This window comes from Sapajus apella, unplaced genomic scaffold (assembly GCF_009761245.1).
Source record: "Sapajus apella isolate SASKATOON/1434 unplaced genomic scaffold, GSC_monkey_1.0 scaffold188, whole genome shotgun sequence".
Lineage (NCBI taxonomy): Eukaryota > Metazoa > Chordata > Mammalia > Primates > Cebidae > Sapajus > Sapajus apella.
In genome coordinates, this window is record NW_022437128.1 from 94,825 (window position 1) to 116,995 (window position 22,171).

A 22,171-nucleotide genomic window follows, 5' to 3' on the forward strand; every position below is an offset into this window, starting at 1 on the left:
CTTTCTTTCCTTACTCTGGTTATTGTGTATCTATTGCCTGCCTCTTCACACTGGACAATATGCTCCAAAAGACCAGAGATTTTTCTCATTTTACTTCACTGATGTTTGCCAGATGCAGAATCATTTTGTCCTATGTCTGGCTGACAGCAAAGGTCAGTTGAATGAATGAACACTGTAGAACAGCTCCCTATTCTAAAGACAGTATCTTTATTAACATAGCCTCAGGCCAAGTGCTGTTTTGTAGCAGCTACAGCACAAAGTCCCCTCACACTGACATCCAGCTGTCTGAGCTTTCGTCAGCAGGGCTGCTTGTGTTCTTCCTCCCACACCAACCACCTCCAACCCCCCCACCCCCCACCCCCCACATGCTGCAGCACACGACCAAGCTTCTCCCTTCAGGAAAGTACAATTCTTGACTATGGACCCAATTTTACAAACAAATACGAATCTAAATTAGACTCTGCTTTAGATTCATGAGTTGGGATTGGAGCCAGCACCAAGATCACTAGAACCAGGGCAGGGAGAGAGGGCAGGAGAGCAGAGCAGAAGAGGAGCCCTAGAAGGAGGGCAGGAGCTGAATGGGTCTGAAAATTTGTCTCAGAAACACAGAGACTCCCGTGTGCAGGGGCCGCCCTGGGCAATGTGTGAGCCTCTGTGGTCACAGCTTTCACTGGACAATTTTCCACTGAAGGAACAAGGACAATGGAGCAGTGAAGCTGACCCAGCTGAGGACTGACCACATAAAGCCCATGATGGACTCAGCAGCAACTGGGCACAGGCCCCATCCACACTCGGCTCCTCACAGCCTTCTCCATCCCCACCTGCAACAGACTCAGCACACCTAGCATGCGGACTCTGGAAGGTTCTCAGGTCTTTTATTTCCTCTCTCAAATTTTAGGAATTGGTTTATTTAATTAACCCATCAGCTTAATATTTGAGAAAACAAATTTATATTCAGATTCTTATTTTCAGTAGGAAAGTAAGAGGTTGCAGCTCAGGGCACCATGAAGTTGAGAGAGAAATGAAGACACCCAGCCCTACCTCTTGGAACAGGAAAGATGACTGGGGAGGGAACACAGGTCAGTGTGGGGACGGGGGTCACAGTGGACCCGGGGTGGGCTGTCTCTCCACCTCCTCACATTATGCTAATAGGGATGCAGACACATTCAGAGACCTTTGCAGAAAGAGATGCCAGAGGCTCCTGAAGTCACACAGGGGAGGCGTGAAGAAATCCTGCATCTCAGTCCCACACAAGCAGCTGTCTCAGGCTACAGAAGACAATAGTCATGAACAAATTCAGTCAGTCATGGTAAGTGATGACACTCTGAACAGCCCACCAGACATTGAAAATGTCCCAATCAAAGAATCCCCATAACCTAGTCCTGTCCCTTCTGCCCCACTCCCCACCCACTTTGGGCCTCCCAGGGTCTCCCCTTTACAAGCCATGAGAGACACATCAGAGCCCTGGACACTGTCGCTGCCTGCAGTAGAACAAAAGCAAGACCTGGTCAGAGCCCACAGGAGATGTGGGACAGGAGCAATTGTGGGGTGAGTGAGCTCCTCCACACTCCAACCCCCCACCACTTACATGAAGCCTGAGAGTAGCTCCCTCTTTCTCCACCTGTGGGAAAAAAAATGTTCTGTGAGGGGACAGGGAGGAGACAGAGCCATGAGATCTTAGAGGAACCTCCTAGTCTTGGACCCAAGAGAAGTTTCCAGAACTATGACTACAAACCCAGGGCAGGATCAGGAAACACCAGGAAAGCTGGTGGGCAGGTGTGGGTCCTGGACCAACTGCCCTCCTAAGGTCTGTCCTTAGCAGGGACCTTCCCCTGACTTGTGAATGCTGGGATCAGATCCCCAACACCACAATCATCAAGGTGATACATCTGTCCTTCATTGTCACATGTGCTTCACAAAGAATAAGTACTGATATACAGGGCCCCAGGCTAGATCGGCCCGTGTGTGGATGGTGCTTTCCAGTAATGACAAAGGGAACAATTGTACCTGGGACTTGAAACCCCTAGTGGGACAAGAAAACCCAGACCCCCCTTCATGCCCTCCCCACCTGAGCTCTTCTTCCTCCACATCACAGCAGTGACCACTGCTCCAAAGACCACGGCTCCTAGGACAGCCAGGCCAGCAACGATACCCACGATGGAAACGGTGAGCTGGGAAGACGGCTCTGGGAAAGGAGGAGCAGGTGAGGGGCGCTGACCCCAGGCCTCAGCCCCGACCCTGAGAAAGGGTTCAAGAACGGCTCCTGCTTTCCCTGCGAAGAGATGTGATGCCCCCCATCCCCTCCTTACCCCATCTCAGGGTCAGGGGCTCAGGCAGCCCCTCGTGCTGCACATGGCAAGTGTATCTCTGCTCTTCTCCAGAAGGCACCACCACAGCTGCCCACTTCTGGAAGTTTCCATCCCCTGCTGGCCTGGTCTCCACAAGCTCCATATCCTGGGTCTGGTCCTCCCCATCCCGCTGCCAGGTCAGTGTGATCTCCGCAGGGTAGAAGCCCAGGGCCCAGCACCTCAGGGTGGCCTCATGGTCAGAGATGGGGTGGTGGGTCACGTGTGTCTTTGGGGGATCTGATGGGAAGAGTCAGAAAATGCAGGCACTTTTCATCTCTCATGGGACATCACGGCAATACCCGTGTGACCATCCTGAGAATGGACAGGACACCTGGGGTGAGGGGGGAGCACAGAACCCAGACACCAGCCTGGACACAGGCACCTGGGATAATCTCCTATTTCTTGGAAAGTTCTAGTCTCTGAGAAGGGGGGAACAGCGACTTCTGGTCCTGACCTGAGTGGAGGTGGAAGTACTCAGAAAAGCTGGAATCAGAACTTTAAATAAACACATTGAGTGTGAGGCAGAGAACAAGGCCTGAGAGAAAAAGGCACGGCGCCCAAGGCGGCTGCAGGGGTCAAAGGGGACCCCTCATCAGTATTCCAGGGACTGTCATCCCATCCATTTCCTCAGAGACGTCATCCCTAAATTGTCCTAGAGAGCAGAGGAGGCCTTGAGGGGAAACTCAGGAAAGCTCATGTCATTCTCCACTCAACAGAGGGCGATATTCCAGCGCTGATCCGATTTTCCTCCCCTTCTAGTGGAAGGTCATCCCGAGAGATATATAGGAGATGGGGAAGCCTCCCTACTGTCCCTAGTACCCGCGCGCTGCAGCATCTCCTTCCCGTTCTTCAGGTGTCTGCGGAGCCACTCCAGGCACTCGCCCTCCATGTAGGCTCTCCACTGCTCCGCCACATTGGCCGCCTCCCACTTGCGCTGCGTGATCTGAGCCGCTGTGTCCGCGGCGGTCCAGAAGCGTAGGTCATGGTTCAGGGAGATGTAATCCTTGGCGTCGTAGGCGAACTGGAGATACCCGCGGAGGAGGCTCCGGTCGGGCCCCAGGTCGCAGCCGTACATCAACTGGAGGGTGTGAGACCCTGGCCCCGCCCCCGCGGTCAGCCCCGCCCACCGAGCCCCGCCCCCGCCCCGACAGACCCGCGGGGACTTTGGCCTAAACTGAAAATGAAACCGAGTAAAGGCGCGTGGGGCTCTCCCGCGTCCAGGGTCTGGGCGGGTCCGGCAGCCCCGGGGTGGATCTCGGACCTGGAGACTCCGGGGAACCGGGGCTGCCCGTGGGGGATGGGGAGGGGTCGTGACCTGCGCCCCGGGCCGGGGTCACTCACCGGCCCCGCTCTGGTTGTAGTAGCCGCGCAGGGTCTGCAGGTTCACTCGGAAAGTCTGTGCCACATCCTTGGCTCTCTGCGTCTCCTCTTCCCAATACTCCGGCCCCTCCTGCTCCACCCACGGCGCCCGCGGCTCCATCCTCGGTCTCGCGCCGTCGCTGTCAAACCGCACGAACTGCGTGTCGTCCACGTAGCCGACTTCTAGGTATCGGGGCTCCCCGCGGCCAGGCCGGGACACAGCGATGTGGAAATACCTCATGAAGTGGGAGCCTGGGGGCGAAGAGGGGCTGAGACCCCCAGATCCTCCTCCCTGCGCGGCTCCCCGAGTCCTGCTTCCCCGCCCGGCGGGCCCCTCTCTCCTCCCCGCAGAGGCCATTTCCCTCTCGACCCCTCACTCACCCGCCCAGGTTTTGTTCTGGGCCAGGGCCCCCAAGAGCAGCAGGAGGAGAGTCCGGGGCGCCAGCACCGCCATCCTAGGCACCTGGGGAGGGTGAATGGGGATTTTAGAACCAGGACCGCGGCGATGTTGATTGGCTTCTCTAGAAACCCGACACCCACTGGCAGTGGGAACTGGGTCCGCGTCACGTGTATCCAGGAAGGAGGACCCGACACAGGTTGGGTTAAGTGAAACTCAGGAGAGTGGGGCTTCCCCAACGCTGCGCCTCCCCAATGCAGAAACGACCCTGGGTGCCAGAGACCCTGAAAGCCACGCCCAGGAACTAGGACTTTGTCCTGATCCCTCTTCTCCTACACCAAGCTTCTTTGTCACACTGTCTGTCTGAGTCCTGGCCAAGGATCTGTCTGTGAAAACCAGGGAGAGACCCCCTCCACCCCAGGCTGCGCCCAGGCCCTTCCCCTTCACTTCTCGTCCTGGAATCCCCGTCCGTGAACTGGACTCCCTGCCTCCCACTCTTTACCTCTCCCCCTGGACTCTTGTACAAGGAAACTCACCACAGGGAATTTGATGCCAGAGAGTGAGCTCGCTCTGGGAATGGAGTTGTAGAGACAGGGGTTTTCTCTTTAAACCTGGTGAAGTTTTGTCTGAAGGCACCAGACAGAGGTTCTCATAGAGACCAGTTTCCTTTTTGTTTGTTAATACAGTAGGTAGCACAATATTGTAATACCTGAATGATTAGGATTCCAATCTGTCAAAGACCTGTGTCAAAACAGCATTACAGTTAAACTCTCAAAGCTCCTAAGTTTTACTTTCCCAGACTATGGATCTGTGACTCTGGGTTGTTGCATTTAAAATTATCTTCACTCCCTAGTCGGAGTTTCCCTGTGTGAGTCCAGAATATCAGCTGCATACAAAGAAGCAGGTTTGTCACCGTGTATTGAACCAGGAGCCTGTAGTCATCACTCAAAGTTGCAAGTGCTCCATGCAGTCCCAATGCTCTTCACCAGCCCTCAAGTACTGCCAGCTTTCCTGAGCTATGCACATCTAAGCAGAGTGCATATTTTACTTGAACACTTGGTACTTTTGTAACCTTTTTTTTTAATCATGAGGAGATCATTAGTTTTTAGGAAGTCCCACAAAATGTATTAAATAGGAATGAAAAAAAACCCCTGCTAGGCTCTTCCACTGCTTTAGAATTCCCATGTTCCTTTTCCTCACCTCCTGCTTCTCCAGCCCTTCTCCCTGCCCCTCTCATCCTTCACACTCTCCTCTCCCCTTAGCCTCCGCCACCCTGTCACTGCTGAATTGTGGCACTAACACTGTCCCTCACTTCCTGCCCGTGTCTGTTCTCCCCACAGTGCTCAGCAGTCCTGCTAATGTGACTCAGGTGGTGTCATTTCTTCACTTACAATGGTTGGATTTTGGTCTGTCATCTTGCTATATGGTTTCAATTTGTCTCATATCTTTTAGTTTCTGTTCCTCCTTTGCTACTTTCTTGAGTGTCAAGTAAACATTTCTTAATTTATGGTTTTAATGCTCCCAGTGGCTTTTAGCTGTATTTATTTACACTAATTTTTATTGTTGTAAGAACTGAAACCTGATTCCTTGACTTTTCACAGTGAAGTTCAGGTAATATTAAACTACAGCCAACAAAATAAATGACACGTGTAACAGTGTAGCTTCTTTGAACCTATCATTATGCTTTATTGTTGTATGTATTACATCGAACACTCAACGACACAGTGTAACACTTTTTGTTGTAGACAAGCAGCCATATGTCTTCAGGAAATAAAGAAAATGAGTGTGTGTGTGATATGTGTGTGTGCATCATTTCTGTTGTTAATTGTTCCTTTCTGTGTATCTGGGTCACCATCTAGTATCATTTCCCTTCAGCCTGAAGAACTTCCTTTAAAATTACATGTAGTACAGGACCCCTAGGAAATGAATTTTATGGTTTTGATGATCTGAAAATATCTTTATTTTTGCCTCCTTTCCTCACTTTTCTTTTCTTTATTTTTTTTTGTTTGTTTACTTATTAGGGCATTTTTGTGTAATAAAATTCACCAGTTTTAGCTGCGCTATTTGGTGAATAGTGTTAATTATTTATAGTCATGTAACTACCACTGCCCAGTAGAGAAACACCAGATGCAAAGAACCGCCTACTAGCTCCTCCACTGCTTTAGAGTCCTTTCCCCTGCTCCTTTTCCTCACCTCCTGCTTCTCCAGCCCTTCTCTCTGACCCCTCATCCCTCACACCCTCCTCTTCCCTCAATCCCCACTGCCCAGTAACGCCTGAATTGTGACACTGTAGAGAACAGTTTCTTTTCCCTAAAAAGTTTAATCCTTGCCTCCGACCCTCACCCCTTCCCTTCACTCAGTCACTGCTCTGCTTTCTGTCACTGCAGTAGTGTAATTTCTAGAATTTCATGGACATGTAATCATATTGTATGTAGTCCTTTGTTTGGTCTCTCAGCATAACAATGTTTGAGGTGATGCCATTCATTCACTTTTGTTGCTGAGCAACTGCCAAGTATTGCTAGAATCCCAGTTTATTCCCTGGTTTCTCTATTCTCCAATTGATAGACATGTGGATTACTCCAGTTAGGGTTTTTTATTAATGAAGCCACTATAAATAACTCTTCCAAGTGTGGCCTTACATTTTGATTTCTTTTGGATGAATAGATATTTGTGGAATTGCTGGGTCATGTCATAATAGATGGGTCGCTGCAGAAGAAATTGCCAAACCACTTTACAAATTGGTTGCAATATTTTTTGCATTCCTATCAGAAATATTAGACATTTCTATTTTTTCCATATTCTTGCCAATATTAAGACTTATCATATGTCTTTTTAACTTTACCTATTCTAGGTGATGTGTGATGGTTTCTCATTGTGATTTTAACTTTCACTTCTTTGATGACTAGTATTCTTTGCTATCTTTTTATGTTCATCTCAGTGACTTATCACATATATTTTATGAACTATTTTGCAAATTCAGTGATTAATTCCAGAGGCTTTTTCAGAATTCCCTAGTGTTTTGTGCATATGCAATAAGCCTGGTGACAAAGAAAGAGTTTATTTCTTCCTTTTCTATCTTTTGATCTTTTTCTTTTACAATTATTTTTATTTGGTAGAGATGAGGTCTCACTATCAGGCTGGTCTCAAACTCCTGAACTCAAGTGATTCTCCTACCTCAACCTCCCAAAATGCAGGGATTACAGGCAGGGGCCACCATGCCCAGTCCTTCTATTGGTCTTTTATTTCATTTTCTTACCATGCTGCACTGGTTAGGATGCCGGTTAGGTGTTTAAACAAGAATGATGAGAGCTCACATGTTTGTTTACAAGGAACTTAAACAAATTTACAAGAAAAAAAAAAAGCCCCTTCAAAAAGTGGGCAAAGGATATGAACAAACACTTCTGAGAAGAAGACATTTACGTGGCCAGGGAATGTATTTAAAAAAGCTCAATATCACTAATCATTAGATAAACGCAAATCAAAACCATAATGAGACACCATCTCTCACCAGTCAGAATGGCAGTTATTAAAAAGTCAAGAAACAATAGATGCTGGCAAGGCTCTGGAGAAATAGGAACACTTTTGTGCTGTTGTTGGGCATGTAAACTAGTTCAACCATTATGGAGGACAGTGTGGCCATTCCTCAAAGATCTAGAGCCAGAAATGCTATTTGACCCAGCAATCCTATTACTGCATATATACCCAAAGGAATGTAAATCATTCTGCTATAAAGACACATGCACATATATGTTTACTGTAGCACTATTTCCAATAGCAAAGACATGGAAACCATCAGTGATAGATTGGATAAAGAAAATGTAGTACATATACACCATAAAATACTACATGGCCATAAAAAGGAATGAGTTTACGTTCTTTGTAGAAACACAGATAAAGCTGGAAGCCATCATCCTCAGCAAACTAACACAGGAACAGAAAACTAAACACCACATGTTCTCACTCCTAAGAGGGAGCTGAACAAAGAGAACATATGGACACAGGGAGGGGAACCACACACACCAGGGCCTGTTGGGAGTGGGGAATGAGGGGAGGGAACTTAGAGGATGGGTCAATAGGTGTAGCAAACCACCATGGCAGACTATACATATGTAACAAACCTGCACATTCTGCACATGTATCCTGGAATTTAAAGTAAAATAAAATAAATTAAATATAAAAAGAAAACTCCTGTCTTACATGTACGCATATGTTCATAGCAGCACTGTTTACAATGGCAAAGACTTGGAATCAAACTTAAATGTCCATCAATGGTACACTGGATAAAGAAAATGTGGCACATGTACACCATAGAATACTATGCAGCCATAAAAAGAATGAGATCATGTCCTTTGCAGGAACACAGTTAAAGTTGGAGGCCATTATCCTCAGCAAACTAATGCAGGAACAGAGAATCAAATACCAAATGTTCTCACTTATGAGTGGGAGCTAAATGATGAGAACACACGGACATGTAGAGGGGAACAACACACACTGGAGTCTACTTGAGGGTGGAGGGTACGAGAAGGGAGAGGATCAGGAAAGAGAGCTAATGTGTACTAAGGTTTAATACTTGGGTGGGTACTACTGGGTACAGAAATAATCTGTACAACAAAACCCCATGACAGAAGTTTACCTATATAACAAACCTGCACGTGTATCCCTTAACTAAAAATAAATGTTAAATTTAAAAAAAAAGTGCATGTCTGGAAAGAGCATATGGTTAGGTTCAGTGTGTGTGGTTTTTTTAAAACCAATTCACACAATCTCTACCCGTCATTGGACTGTTGATTCATGTAGGTTTTTGTCACTATCAGTATGATAAGTTTCAGGTCTACCATGTTATTTTCCCAGTTTTGGTTTCTGTTCCTCTTGTCCTGACCAATGACTTCTTACTAGAAACCATAGAAGCAAACAAACAAAAAAAGTGGAGTAACATATTTAAATATCTGGAAGAAAAAAAGGTCAACTAAGAATTCTATATCCAGGACAGATATCCTTCAAGGACAGGCAAAATAAGGAGATATTTCAGGTAAAAGAAAATTAAGAGAATTTGTCACCAGAAGATCTGCACAGTATTATTGGTAAAGAAAATTCTTCAGGCTAGAGGCAAATGAAACCAGGTGGAAAATAAAATTATCAGAAAAGATAAAGATGATCAAAAATGGTAAATATTGAGCTAAGTGCAAAGGTCTTTCTTCCTCCTTCCATTTACTCTTACTTTATATACATAGATCTGTTTAAAGATAAGAAAAAGTTTTTTCTTGTGGGACTTATAACCTACATAGAGTATATTACATATAATATCTATGCCATAAAAGATGGACATTTTATAGAGGATAAATGGTTGCAAGATTTCTATATTTAATGGGTACTAGTACATTAATAACTGAAGTGGACTGTGAAATGCTAAGAATGAGTTAAGTTCTGGAGGAAGTTGAGACACAAAAAATCATTCAAAAGATCAACAAATCTCAGAGATGATTTGAAAAAAAAATCATAGCCAGTCTTGAGTCTCATCATCCTATGATTTCAGAACTACTGTGAATACAAAAGTAATCAAAGAACAGTCCTGGCCAGAAAGAGGAGTTATCCCTAAATATGGTGGCCCTGGGACAGCTGGCCCTCCCTGCTGGACCTCTTCCACGTGGGCGCTTTCTGCAGTGACTCTGTTGCCTTGCTATTCCACTCTATCCAGTGTCCTGACCCAAGAGACAAGGGGTGTCTGCTGCTGTGTCCACACTGGGAGAAGGAAACCATGATGGTGTCAGTACATTACAAGCATAACAGCTCAAACTGTAATCCCAGCAACTCAGGATGCTAAGGCAAGAGGATTGATTGAGATCAGAAGTTGGAGACCAGCTTGGACAACATAATGAGACCCTCATCTCTAAAAAAAATTAAGAATAAGTAAACTTAGCTGGGAGTGGTGGTGGGCACTTGTATTCTCAGGTATTGGGGAGGCTGAGGTGGAAGATCCCTTCAGTTCATGAATTTAAGGCTGCAGTGAGCTATGATTGCACTACTGGACTCCAGCCCAGGCCACAGTGAGATATTGACTCAAAAAATACATTGTAAACCTTTGCTGACGATGGGCTATTTTATTTATTATTTATTCAAGGTGTATTTTTATTTTACTGGCAGCACAATAAGCCAGGACATGCTAAAACTAGAAATCCCTTTCTCAGTGTTAAAAACCCAGCTCAGGGAGGTGAGAGGAGACATTCCTCATTAGCATTAAGGATTCAGGAAGCTCGACATGGGCTGGGCTGGAAGGTTTTTACTTGCAACCTGGAGGACGAGCAATGACATCTCTCTTTTCACCTCAAAGCTCATCCTGGGCATCCACCTCCTGGGAGCAGGAGCAGCGCAGTAGCGCCACCTGGTGGTCCATGCGCTTCCTTTTGCAGATCACGCACAGCCCTGAGATCCACCTCTTCCTCGTATACACCTGGGTTTTCTTCACTGGACGTCAGCCTGGGTCAACTTTCCTGTAAAGCAAAAGAAGCGTGAGGTTACTGGGGGAGGAACGGTGTCATTTCCACTTATGGCGAGATCCATGTCACCGTGTTCAGAGGAAGAGCCAAGCCTTTCTTTCCATGCAGAGAGGAGGCTCTGGCCATAAAGGCGCCTGTGGAGAGGTGAGGACCTGCTCTCTCTACACTGATGACCAAGAGCCTGCAGAGGGTGGGGAAGCTTTCCCCTCAGCTGTGTTCTATCAGGTTCTTCCAGGAGTTTAGCTTCCCCTCAGCTGTGTTCTATCAGGTTCTTCCAGGAGTCAAGGAGTAGACCTGCATATTGCCTCTGGTGATGTGAGCTGCACGCGCACCTAGAAGTGAGGTCACCCCTGCTGGGGGTCCTGGGGCTGCTGGGTGTTCTGGGTGCTCAGTGTCCAGAGAGGAGGATGGGGAGGAGGCTTTGTGCAAAGCAGTAACCATAATCTCTAAATTATTTTTTCATTAGCCTTTGTGTCATAAAATATAGGACTCCAAAAGGAAAAAATAACTGTCTAAAATTTGTGTCCTTTAATAAAAAGTAAACACCCATTAACCACAAGGGATAGACGTTTGCAGGGCAAACCAGAAGTCCTATCATTTGACTCATCTCAACAAAAAACTGTTTGCTCTCCCAAATCAAAACATGTCCTGACTTTTACAATCATCTCTTCTTTGTTCTATTTTATAATTTCTCATCCAAAATTACAATTTTTACCTTTAGAAATATACTTTGTTTTCTTTTATTCTATAGATTCTTCCTTGAAATGTACATTGTGTGGTAGAGCTTCCCATAGTGTGCAGTTTGCTGATTGCTCCTCAAGGTGTAGTTGAATGTGTGTATTGCCTCTAAATTGGTAATTGGCTATGGAGGTTCGCTTAGCTTCCAGCTTGATTTCTTTTTCATTTGCACTTGTTTGATGGTACTGGATTGTGTTCTTCCACCAAGAGGAAGAAACTCACATTAGTTTTTTTCTTTTATTGTGTTATTAATTGCCATTGCTGTTTGATGGCTAAATCTGTTAATTCATTATGTGTTGCAAAAGAGTTGTTATAGTCTCAGTCTCCCATTCCTTTCTCATTTACCATCTGAATCATTTCTAAAGAGATTGACCCTCTTCTACTATTTGTTTGAGAGACTAATCCAAGCATTTGCTCACCTATGGCCCATCAATTGCACTACTAGTTATAAACCAACAGAAATGTGTGTATGTGTGTGCCTAAATATATGAAAATATTATTCATAGCAGCATGATTTGTAAAATCTGGATACAACACAATTATCTATCAACAGTGAAGGGACAAGAAGTGTGAGCTATTTATAAAGTAGAGCATTGGACAGCCATGGGAGTGAGTAGGCTACAAACACACACACAGAGAGATGATGAGACCCAGGGGCATGATGGCCACTGTCTAATGCCATTCAACTAGAACTGGCAGAACTAATCTGCGTTAGAAGTCAAGAGTGGTTACCCTAGGGTTGTGGAGGGTGGTTTGTGACTGAGTAGGACCCAAAGGTGTTTCTGGGAGGCTGTGACTGCTGTACTTTGATGTGGGTGTTGTTTGCCGAAGTGTTCACTTTGTGAAAATCCACTGCCCACTTGTGGATTGTCCCCTTTTCTCCATGCATGTTGTCCTTCACTCAAATATACATGTCTGAAATTTTGAAGCAATTCTATCTACAGTAAGAAGAATCACTCCTATTGCACACCCTTGGAAATGCTGCATTGAAAAAATTAATGCAATTTTCTCTAATTCCAGGAAATAAATACATATAAAGAGGAGAATCTACAACAACAGTAGTAGGCTTGGGAGCTGACGCCAGAACAGTTTTTGTAATGGCTGTTGGGCCAGAAACCTAGGTATCAAAACCCAAACAAGCCTACAGAGGGTGGAGGATGTGAAATGACGCCCCAGTAGTGCATGAATGAATGAGTTATGGGCAGTGGCTCATGGCTTGGCTGGCCAGTCATGAACTTGGGGAAAATACAATTGCAAAATTGGGAGGTGGAGGAGAGAGGTACACATAGACCTCCTGCCCTAGGCAGAATGTGAGAAGATAGTGGTTGTGTGTGGATGCCACCATATCTTTAGAGGCGTATTTATCTACCAGTGGGTCTTTAAGGAGGTGGGGATCCCTGTAATGAGGTGGGTGAGATGGCTTGATGAATGATGCCACTCAGCCACACAGGGCTTGCTCATGGAGTCCCTGCACAAAGTGGCACACATTTGTCCATGTAACAAACCTACACATCCTAAACATGTACCCCGGAACTTATAATAAAAATTAAAATAAAAAAGAAGTTGTAATAGATTGGGCCTGCCCAGATGATCCAAAATAATCTCCCCATCACGAAGTCCAAACCCTTATTTATATCTGCAAGTCCCTTTTGTACTGTAAGGTAACATATTTAAAAGTTCTGAGGCTTAGGGTTTGGATAGATTTGTGAGGTTATTCTTCTGGGTTTCACAGTGAATATGGTGACTGAATAAGGTTTAGCATTAGTTAAACTTTTAGAAGATGGAAAGAGAGTAAATGGAAGGAGGCATTCCATAAAGAGATTAGAATTAAAGATTAAGCAAATGTATGCATGAACCTGTGAATGAAAGAGAACAACATCTACTCATACCGCCCTGGAGATGCTAAAGACAAATGATGATCTTAAAGGTAGCCACAGAAGAAACACAGATTATCTGAAAGACAACTGTGTTTGAATGTAACTGACTTCTCCTTATCACCCACAGCAACCAGAAGAGAGAGCATCATCGAAGAGCTCATGGAAAAGCAACGTCAAAGCAGACATATGTGGCCAGCAAATCCATCTTTCAAGAAGAAGAGCAAAATAAGGACATTACAATATTAATAGGACCCTTGGTTTATTTGCAAAATTCCTACTCTAAAAATATTTAGGTCATAAAAAATATAAGAAAGGAAGAAATAAAGAAAAGGAAGGGAGGAAGAAGAAGAAACAAAGAAGGAAGGAAAAAAGGTAGGAAGGGAAAGAAGAAAGAAATAGAAAGAGAGAGAGAAAGAAAGAAAATAAGAAAGACGAAAGAAAGAAAGAGAAAGATGGATGGCTAATTATAGGTACATGTAAATCAATATTGTCATTATAAAATAATAATGTAGAGCTAAAGTGAAAAAATAATGTAAAGCCCTTACTATGTTGTGTTATCACTTCCTCATCCATCTTCCAATCCCTACCTAGACTGTGCCATCCATTAGGTCTGAGGAAGTTTGATTTCTTTTCCTGAGACTCCAGTCCATGGAGTACAGTACACAGGATAAGGTAGGGGTTTGATGAGTGTTTACCAAGTAAAAGGGTTTCCTGGAGACAATTAACAGGCCAGAAATTGTGATGCAGAAGCGCAGTTCAAAAGCAGCTGAGGGGAGTGACATCAGAGAACATGGTGATATGGGAAACTGCAGGAGCCCAGCCCCCAAAAAGTGGGATGACACAGAGACAATGTGCTTGTGAAACATCAGCACACACACACACACACACACACACACACACACACACAGTCTTGAGAAGATCTGTTAAAACACAGATTCCTGGATGGTACCAGCAGATATTCTCATTGGGTTGACAAACAATCAAGTGTATTGAAATTCTGAAAAATTTTCAAAAGTTTATAGCAACCAAGTGAATGCAGAAAAAACACTGGGACTCAGTAGCAGAGCTTAGTGGGATCACAACTTACCCTTGGCCCATTTCTTTCTCTCCAGGTCAGCAGTGGTCTTGAAGACAGCAGCCTGGGTTCCCAGTGTGGGTTCCTGGTGCCAGATGGATCTGAGTAGATCTTGCTCTCAAAGAATTTTTTTTTTTTGGTCCTTTTGGGCAACTCCCTGAAGGATGAACAGAAATGGTTTGCATTTTCCCCCTGCTTTGATCTGTCTCAGGACAGACAGTCAGCCAAGGCAGAGAGCATTTGATTAAACCAAACAAACGAACAAACAAAAACCAAACCTGGTAAAAGCTAGTGAGTCAGCAGCTACATCTAGGGCAAAAAATATCAATTGCGGATAGTAATAGATATGTAGAAAAGACTGGAAGAGAATGCTGGGAGTGAGACGTTCTGGGGAAGTAGGGTTTGGGAAAGCTTCCATATTCCTGGGAACCTAGACAGCCTTCTACATGACTAGTGAGGGGCACATGCTCACAAGGGACCTGAGAAGGCCCCTTGTTCACATCTCTAGCTGAATGCCAATAAGCAAGAAGTAAAGGCAAAGGCAGAGTTGTAAACTGCCTAATTAACTGTTGAAGGCATGATCCCAACATCCCCAGACCCTGGATGAAATGATTGGAATTTTTTCTCTTTTTGGCTCAAGACATTTAAGGAAATCTCTGTCAAAACACGAGAAGACCACGAAGCTAACCAAATAGAGACTTCAGTGACCACACACAATAATAATAATACTAACAAAGAATACAGTCTATACAAAAATAGTTTAGAAAATGTAATTTTCAGAGTTACCACATTATAATATTGAAAATGTCTGGTTTTCAGCTAGAAAAAAACATGAGTTATGCGTGTATGAAAGAATGACCCCGTCACAGGAAAAGCAATAGGCAGAAATTGTTCCTGAAGAAGGCCAAGCACTGGACTGACTTACTAGACAAAGACTTTAAATCAACTGTCTTAAACATAGTCAAAGATCTAAAGGAAACCCTGGACAAATTACTACAGAAAATCAGGAGAACTATGTTTCGCTAAAGAGTGAAAATCAATACAGAGGTAAAAATTGTGAAAAGGAGCCAAATGGAAATTCTGAAGCTGAAATGTATTGGAAGCAAAATAGAAAATTCACTGGAGGGCTTCAAGGGCAGATATCAGTATGCAGAATGCAGAGTCAGTAAAAGCAAATATAGGTCAATTGAAATTTTCCCATTTGAGAAGCAGAAGGGAAAAGTATGAAGAAAAAATAAACAGAAGAGATCTGAGAGACAACATCAAGCATATGCATTTGGGAGTCCCCAAAAGGGAGAGGAAAGAAGTGGGGAGAAAGAGTATTTGAAGAAATAATGGCCCCAAACCTTCAAAATTTTTTTCAAACAGGAACCTCAGTATCCAACACACCCAAACTTTTAAAGTAGCATACATTCAAAGATGTCCACGCTGAGAGACATTATAATCAAACTGTGAAAAGTCAAAGACAAAGAGCATCTTGAGAACAACAAGAGAAGGGACTCCTTGAGTACAAGGATCCTCCATGAGATTAACAGCCAAGTGTTCTTCAGAAACCACGAGTTCAGAAGACATTGACGTGACAAACTTAAAGTTCAGAAAGAAGAAAAAACCTGTCAACTGACAGTGGTATATCTGGCAAAACTCTCCTTCAGAAATAATGGAGAAATCCAGGCATTCACAGGCAAATAAAAGCTAATGGCATTTGTCTCTGGTAAGCCTATTCTCCAATTAATGCTAAAAGGAGTCAGGCTGAAATAAAAGGGCATTAGAGAGTAACCTGAATCCATATGAAGCAAAAAAGTACGCAGCTAAAAGTAACTTCATAGGTAAATAGAAAAGCAAGTTTTTTTGGGGGGTGGTTTGTAACTCCTCTTTTGTTGTCTCTATTTAATTTAAAAGAAAATGCCCATCAACTGATGAATGGATAAACAACATGTAATCTATTCTGCAATGGACTATTATTTGACCATAAAAGGAATAATGTACTGATACATGCTACAACTTGGAAGAAGCTTGAAAACATGTCAAATGAAAGAAGCCAGTCACAAAAGGCCATATATTGTATGATTCCATTTGCATAAAATATTCAGAAACAGCAAATCTAAAGAGACAAACTGGGTTAATGGTACCAGGGGCTGGTGGCAAGGGAGAGTGGAAGGTGACTGCTTAACGGGTACAGAGTTTCCTTCCAGGGTGATGAAAATGCTCTGGAACTCTATAGTGATGATGGCTACATAACATTGTGAATCTACTAAATGTTACTGCATTGTACACTTAAATGGTTACAATGGTAAATTTTGTGTTTACGTGTATTTTATCACAATAAAAAAGAGGCTGGCAAATATATTCCGAGCTTGCTTGGGAATCTGCCCATCTGTCTTTTCCCCTGAGGATTTCATCTCCTATTCAGAGCTCACCCTTTCTCTTCTGCAAGTAGAAAGCCTCATTTCAGAACATGATCCAAGATCAGCCAGGTGCAAACCCCAAAAGAACTTTCTGTCTTGGATCCAGATGCTCAGATGCAACTCTGGGGCTAACTTCAGGGGAAGTTAGAAGATTATCCACATAAAATGATTCACTGGGAGGGACAATGTTTGGCTTTAATGTCAAGGAAGTTATGTTTGCATTTCTAAAAAGGATCCTGCTTACCAGTGAATATATAGTTTTTGTCTGTGCAGGATGGAGTTCTCGGCAGAGGAATGAAAGACAGCCCTAGGAACATAATACACCTCATAGGTAGCTGACTGACCCACCTGTCTGCCACCTTCCTTCCAGCTGAAGGAAGTAGCTAGACTCTGCTCTACCATTTGTACATCCCTCAATTGTATTCCACTGGATATGGACCCTCTAGAAGTGTGGATATTCCTGGATCTCAGTTGCTCTTCAAGCAGTTGAGGAGTCTCCACTGGTGTGGCTCATACTTAGATGGGCTCTGCAGGAGGCTGGGTGTCTCCTAATCCTCAAGGCTGACGTTCAGTGAACACAGACCAAGCCTCAAAGTTCTCAGGGGCTCAGCTTTTCATTTATGAAATGGAAGAATCCTCTGCCTCTTTTCAGTAGTGGTAAACATATATATATATATATATATATATATATACACACACACACACACACACACACACACACATATATACATGTACACATATATGACAATCAGTAATCTATACATTGATGGTGTTTTTAGTGTTATCTTTATTGCTCAGCTGAACTCTATAACCAAAAATTGAATCATGGATTGTGAAGGAAGAACTCATTTCTTTTCTCCGGTGGAGCCCTCAGTAGGCATTTCTGTCCTTTGGGTTCAAATGAGAAAGTAACTTTAGCCTGAGGCAGGAAGAAGATCTGGACTACTACTGTTACTATTGTTATTATTATTACTGAGATAAGGTCTTGCTGTGTTGCCCAGGCTGAAGTGCAGTGACTATTCACAGCTGTGATCATAGTGTGCTACATCCTTGAACTTCTGGGCTCTAGCGATGTTCCTGCCTCAGCCTCCTGAGTAGCTGGGACTACAGGTGCATGTCACCAAGTCTGGCCTCATTTCATTGTTATTTTACTTCAAATGTTTCATTTTTAATGTTAAAATATATGTTTTTATATCACAAAAGTGAAACTCTATTTGATCACAGAAGACTGTAAGATGCGCATACAGGTAGAAACATCACCTAAGCCTTTCTTTAAAAAATCACTGCTATTGTCAAAGACCTAGAACCATCCCAAATGCCCATCAATGATAGACTGGACAGGGAAACTGTGGCACATATACACCAGGGAATATTATGCAGTCATCAAACGATGAGTTCGTGTCCTTTGTAGGGACATGGATGAACCTGGAAACCATCATTCTCAGCAAACTGACAGAAGAACAGAAAATCAAACACCACATGTTCTCACTCATAGGCAGGTGTTGAACAATGAGAACACATGGACACAGGGAGGGGAGCATCACACACTGGGGTCTGTCAGGGGGAAATAGGAGAGAGACAGTGTGGGGTGGGGAATTGGGGAGAGATAGCATGGGGAGAAATGCCAGATATAGGTGATGGGGAGGAAGGCAGCAAATCACACTGCCATGTGTGTACCTATGCAACAATCTTGCATGTTCTTCACATGTAACCCAAAACCTGAAATTCAATTAAAAAAAAAAAATCACTGCTATTGTATTGTTGAACCTTTGTAGACTGCAGTGCAAATGGTGGTCCCTGGAGCTGTCTTGTCAGTGGTGCTAATTTTCATTTTTTAATTTTCTCTCTATATATTTTTATATATGCTATAATTTTACAAAGTTGAATTCATATGTTATGGTTTCTCTTGAATGTTGCTTTTTGAATATATACACAAATAGTTTTCCATATTATAAATTCTGCATAAAGTTTATACGCTTTTAAAAGCCTCATTCTAGTTCAGATAAGATGTTGTAACCCAGCTCCTTTTGGATCCATCTGATTTCATTTTGTCTCATTGTAAATAATGTTTTAATAAGCATCTTTATATAAAGATTCTTCTATGTTTGGAATTTTAGAAAATTCATATACTACTCAAATGATAAATATTAAGTCACAGACTTTTAAACATTTCTAAATCTTTTCATACACATTGTCACATTGCTTCTCTAAATCATTGTACTGACATATTCCACCTCATCTTTCAGGATGTGCTAGGACTCAAGGCTATTTACTGATCTGGATCACAGAGGGATGTTGGGGTTAAATGTTGAGTGAAATCCCAGGGTCTTGAGGACAAATACCTCAGAGAAGACCATTACCTTTTCATTAGGCAAAGCTGGATTAACTTCCCTAAATGTGGTTGAATGTAACTGGCAAATAATTATCAGCAGAAGTTAGGAGTTCATCATCTTTAGCTACATCAAGATCTGCCCAGATGTCCCCATTCTGGTTTTCACAATCCCATTTATTCCCAATCAATGCCTTCACTGAAATAACATATTCTTTGAGATTGGGATTTGTTTTGTGTTGTAATTTAACCACACACAGGATGAGACTCTGGGTTTATTTTTCAGAAATGTCAGCCCAGCAACTACAGGAGATTAGGATTTCATTCAAAAGAAACATAGAAACTTTCAGGTGATTTATGTGGCTCATGAGCTGGAGGTTTGCAGCCCTGAGTTCATCTGTTTCTTTCCCCATTTTGTCCAGCACAATTGGTAGCAATCAGCCAATCACCTTACACTTGCTAGTTTAACAAAGTCTTTTTAAGGTCTCAAATACATGGTCACCCAGATGTTATAAGTATTTGATAGGTCTATCCAATGGTGATATTTTGAGTATTAGCACAAGCGTGGTTTGTGCCTTTAAATATAAATAGATTAGAGAACCAATTCAAGAAACCCGCCCCCCAAATGCAGTAAACTTATTCTTAAAATACTATTCCAGTGTCCCTGTGCCCCAGCAAGTTGGGCTGGGCATGGTCTGAGGCCTGGCAGGCAAAGGACAGCTGGCTCAGCTGGGGTGCACTATGCACTGGTGGGTCAGCAGCCCACAATGGTGCTGAGTTTATGGGCACCAAGCCCATTCTGGAGTCAAACACACTGAGTCAGACTACAGTGGCCCCCAGGCTTTAAGGGGTACTCTCCTCCTAGTGCCAAGCTGAGCTGTAGGGAGCAGCACGCCTGTGCATGCTGCCTGAGAAACTGCAGCCCCAGCCCGTGCCACAGACACCTGGGCCTGCACCCTACTGCTTTGCATGGCTGTGGCCATTCAGATGCTACTTCTGATCCCCCAGTACTGGGAGCAGCCTGTCTGGGGAGACCAGCAGGATGTCTATGGAAGGCTGCTTTCATGCTACAAGGCAGAGTTAAGTCTTTGGGACAGAGACTGGTTGGCAAAGTTGAAAATGTTGACCCTGGTCCTTTTGGGGACTATTTGCCAGCCTCTGTTTTGAGTGTTGTCTGGCGGTACCCCAGGCTCTGGGAGCTGATCCTCCCTCACTCAAGGCCTGCAGCAGCCTCCCGCTGAGATCTCACAACCAGCAGGAGCAGTTGTTCTTTGGCATCAGGGACACTGCAGGGCTGAGTTGCTTCCTGAGTGGAGGTGGTCCCATGGGGCCCACTGTCTGTGTCAAGGACAGTGAAGAGCTGGTGTCCTCAAATGCATCCTGGTGGAGCCCTCGCAGCTGCAGGTGCTGACTGCCTCTCAAGGGGACCCTGGGGGCTTACAGCTGCAGAGACTTACCCAGCATGTGTGGTGCAACTTCAGTGTGCACATGACAGATGCTCCATCCTCAGGAGATTACAAAGACGGGGAGGACAAGGTTGAAGACACAGGTGCATCATCTTCTACTTATTTCATCTGGCACTTTAGAAACCTGTCCCCGGCTCATGCACAAATCTACCTTTGGGTGGCCACAGGCTCCAGCTTACTGCAGAGGCCACGTGTACCTGTGCAAGCAACATACCCCAGCTTCTTCCCACATCCAGTCATCTCTCTGTATCTGTCATGATGCCAGCAGTGAGGTCCTGAGCCCTTGAGCAGACTGTCTCAGCACAATTTCCAACTCCATTACTTACTGTTGTGTGGCTTTGACCAAGTCACTTAACCTCCCTATACTTCATTAGCATCCATTATAAATGTGTGTGTTCACATATGCCAAGTACCCAGAAAAATACCTGGCACACAGCAACACCCACCGCAGAAGTGGTAGCTGTGATTATTGCCTCATTAAAACAGTGGAGATGTCACCAATCAAGGCTAGAGACAATTTGGGAAATCCTGATCTTCTGCTGGTCTCAGGTGGGGAATCCTTGAGGACCAGCAGGCACACAGCTGCCTCAGAGCAGCTGGCACAGAGCACTGCAAACCCTGAGCACCTCAGAGCTCAGAACACTCTGACCTCCAAAGTCCAAGCTGCTGGGGCTCAACTGTGGTGTTAGTCATAGAGTGAGGACTCTCCCTATGAAGTCTCCCAGGCTCAAAGTCTTCCCTCAACTCTGGAAATGCAAACCCAACACTTACCTCATGGAAAGGCTCTGCAGGTTAAGGAGGAGACATGTGAAAAGTGCCTGGTGGACACCGGGGATGCCACTGTGGCTGGGTGACAATGGTGACGCAAGTGGAGGGGCAGGTGGCCAATCCTCAGTCTGTCTCCCCCAGGCCCTGTGAGCACAGGTGGAGGCTCTCTCCAGGCTCTCACCCGGCCCCACCCCAGCATGTCTCCAGCTTCCTCTCAGTCCTGGTTCCCCTCAGCCCTGCAGTCAATCCCTGAGCTGGGAGGGGGCCCTTGAATCCACCTTGTCCTGTGTCACAGTGTCGTCCATTTAGGCTCACATTGCCACTAGGCCTCTTGTCAGCCAAGGACTGTGGCCACCTTTTGTACCTTCTGCAGCATGGCTTCACCTTCAAGTGCAGGTGATGACAGTGCCCATACAGAAAAAAATGTCACCATCTATCTTTATTTATCTTAATTTTCCAGTTTTCCAACCCTCAGTGAGCAAGGAAGAGCATGGCTTCCACCAGAAGGCATGAGGTCAGCAGTCATAGAAGCAACCAACAGGCAAATGCACCTGAAAATAGACCCAGCAGGGAAGCACCAGTATTCACTGAGGGTGGGAACCCCGCAGATCTGGTCATCTACAAGCTTATCAGAGAACTTACCATGAGTAGTAACTTTGCCAGAGAGACTTATTTGCCTGTTAAAAATCATAAAATTATGTAACATAATACTTTAAAATTTTCTGTCAACACAAAACTAATCTGGTAGCTGTGGCTTCTGGTGAGCCACTGGGATAAATGGTATTGTAAGGAAGGCTGGCTCTGTGGTACCCCAACCTGCCAGGGCTTCAGATGGTGGTGGCCTCCCCAGAAGTACCTGGCAACTCACCTGCACAGGGCCAGGGTCCCAGCTCCCCACACCCGAGTCACCACACC

At 44.6% G+C, this 22,171-nt stretch overlaps 2 protein-coding genes and 1 long non-coding RNA gene across 5 annotated transcripts in view; all 3 read right to left on the reverse strand.

The window, feature by feature from the left end:
- Positions 1-186: 186 nt before the first annotated feature.
- Positions 187-22,171, reverse strand: part of LOC116543421 (HLA class I histocompatibility antigen, A alpha chain-like) — a 97,106-nt gene continuing 75,121 nt past the window's right edge. The window contains exon 7 of one of the 2 annotated variants that reach the window (XM_032268940.1): positions 187-1,268. Coding sequence is in view for 1 of the 2 variants with exons in the window: in XM_032268943.1 (XP_032124834.1) it covers positions 1,264-1,268 (5 nt within the window). In the remaining variant the exon portion in view is untranslated. The remainder of the gene's footprint in view (positions 1,269-22,171) is intronic. The other variant, XM_032268943.1, reaches the window with a different exon arrangement.
- On the reverse strand, positions 928-4,240 carry LOC116543422 (saoe class I histocompatibility antigen, A alpha chain-like). 2 transcript variants are annotated; one of them, XM_032268946.1, is made up of 8 exons: positions 4,089-4,240; positions 3,690-3,959; positions 3,168-3,443; positions 2,310-2,585; positions 2,069-2,185; positions 1,589-1,621; positions 1,377-1,481; positions 928-1,268 (listed from the first exon to the last, which is right to left on the reverse strand). In XM_032268946.1, exons 1-8 carry the CDS (start codon positions 4,159-4,161, stop codon positions 1,264-1,266), a joined length of 1,155 nt encoding a protein of 384 aa, XP_032124837.1. In that variant the 5' UTR covers positions 4,162-4,240; the 3' UTR covers positions 928-1,263. The 2 variants fall into 2 exon arrangements, with proteins under 2 accessions (XP_032124837.1, XP_032124838.1); XM_032268947.1 differs by lacking the exon at positions 1,377-1,481 and having other exon boundaries at positions 4,089-4,239.
- Positions 4,757-7,008, reverse strand: LOC116543430. The gene is made up of 2 exons (XR_004265576.1): positions 6,327-7,008; positions 4,757-5,334 (listed from the first exon to the last, which is right to left on the reverse strand). It is a non-coding gene; the product is annotated as an uncharacterized LOC116543430 (long non-coding RNA).

What these genes read in the sequence shown, in the direction of transcription:
- LOC116543422 (XM_032268946.1), bottom strand. Translation starts at nt 4,161, where the DNA reads ATGGCGGTGCTGGCGCCCCGGACTCTCCTCCTGCTGCTCTTGGGGGCC. An exon ending in CCAGAACAAAACCTGGGCGG is followed by an intron (nt 3,960 to 4,088) that starts GTGAGTGAGGGG and finishes CTTCGCCCCCAG; the next exon opens with GCTCCCACTTCATGAGGTAT. An exon ending in CTACAACCAGAGCGGGGCCG is followed by an intron (nt 3,444 to 3,689) that starts GTGAGTGACCCC and finishes GGGCGGGGCCAG; the next exon opens with GGTCTCACACCCTCCAGTTG.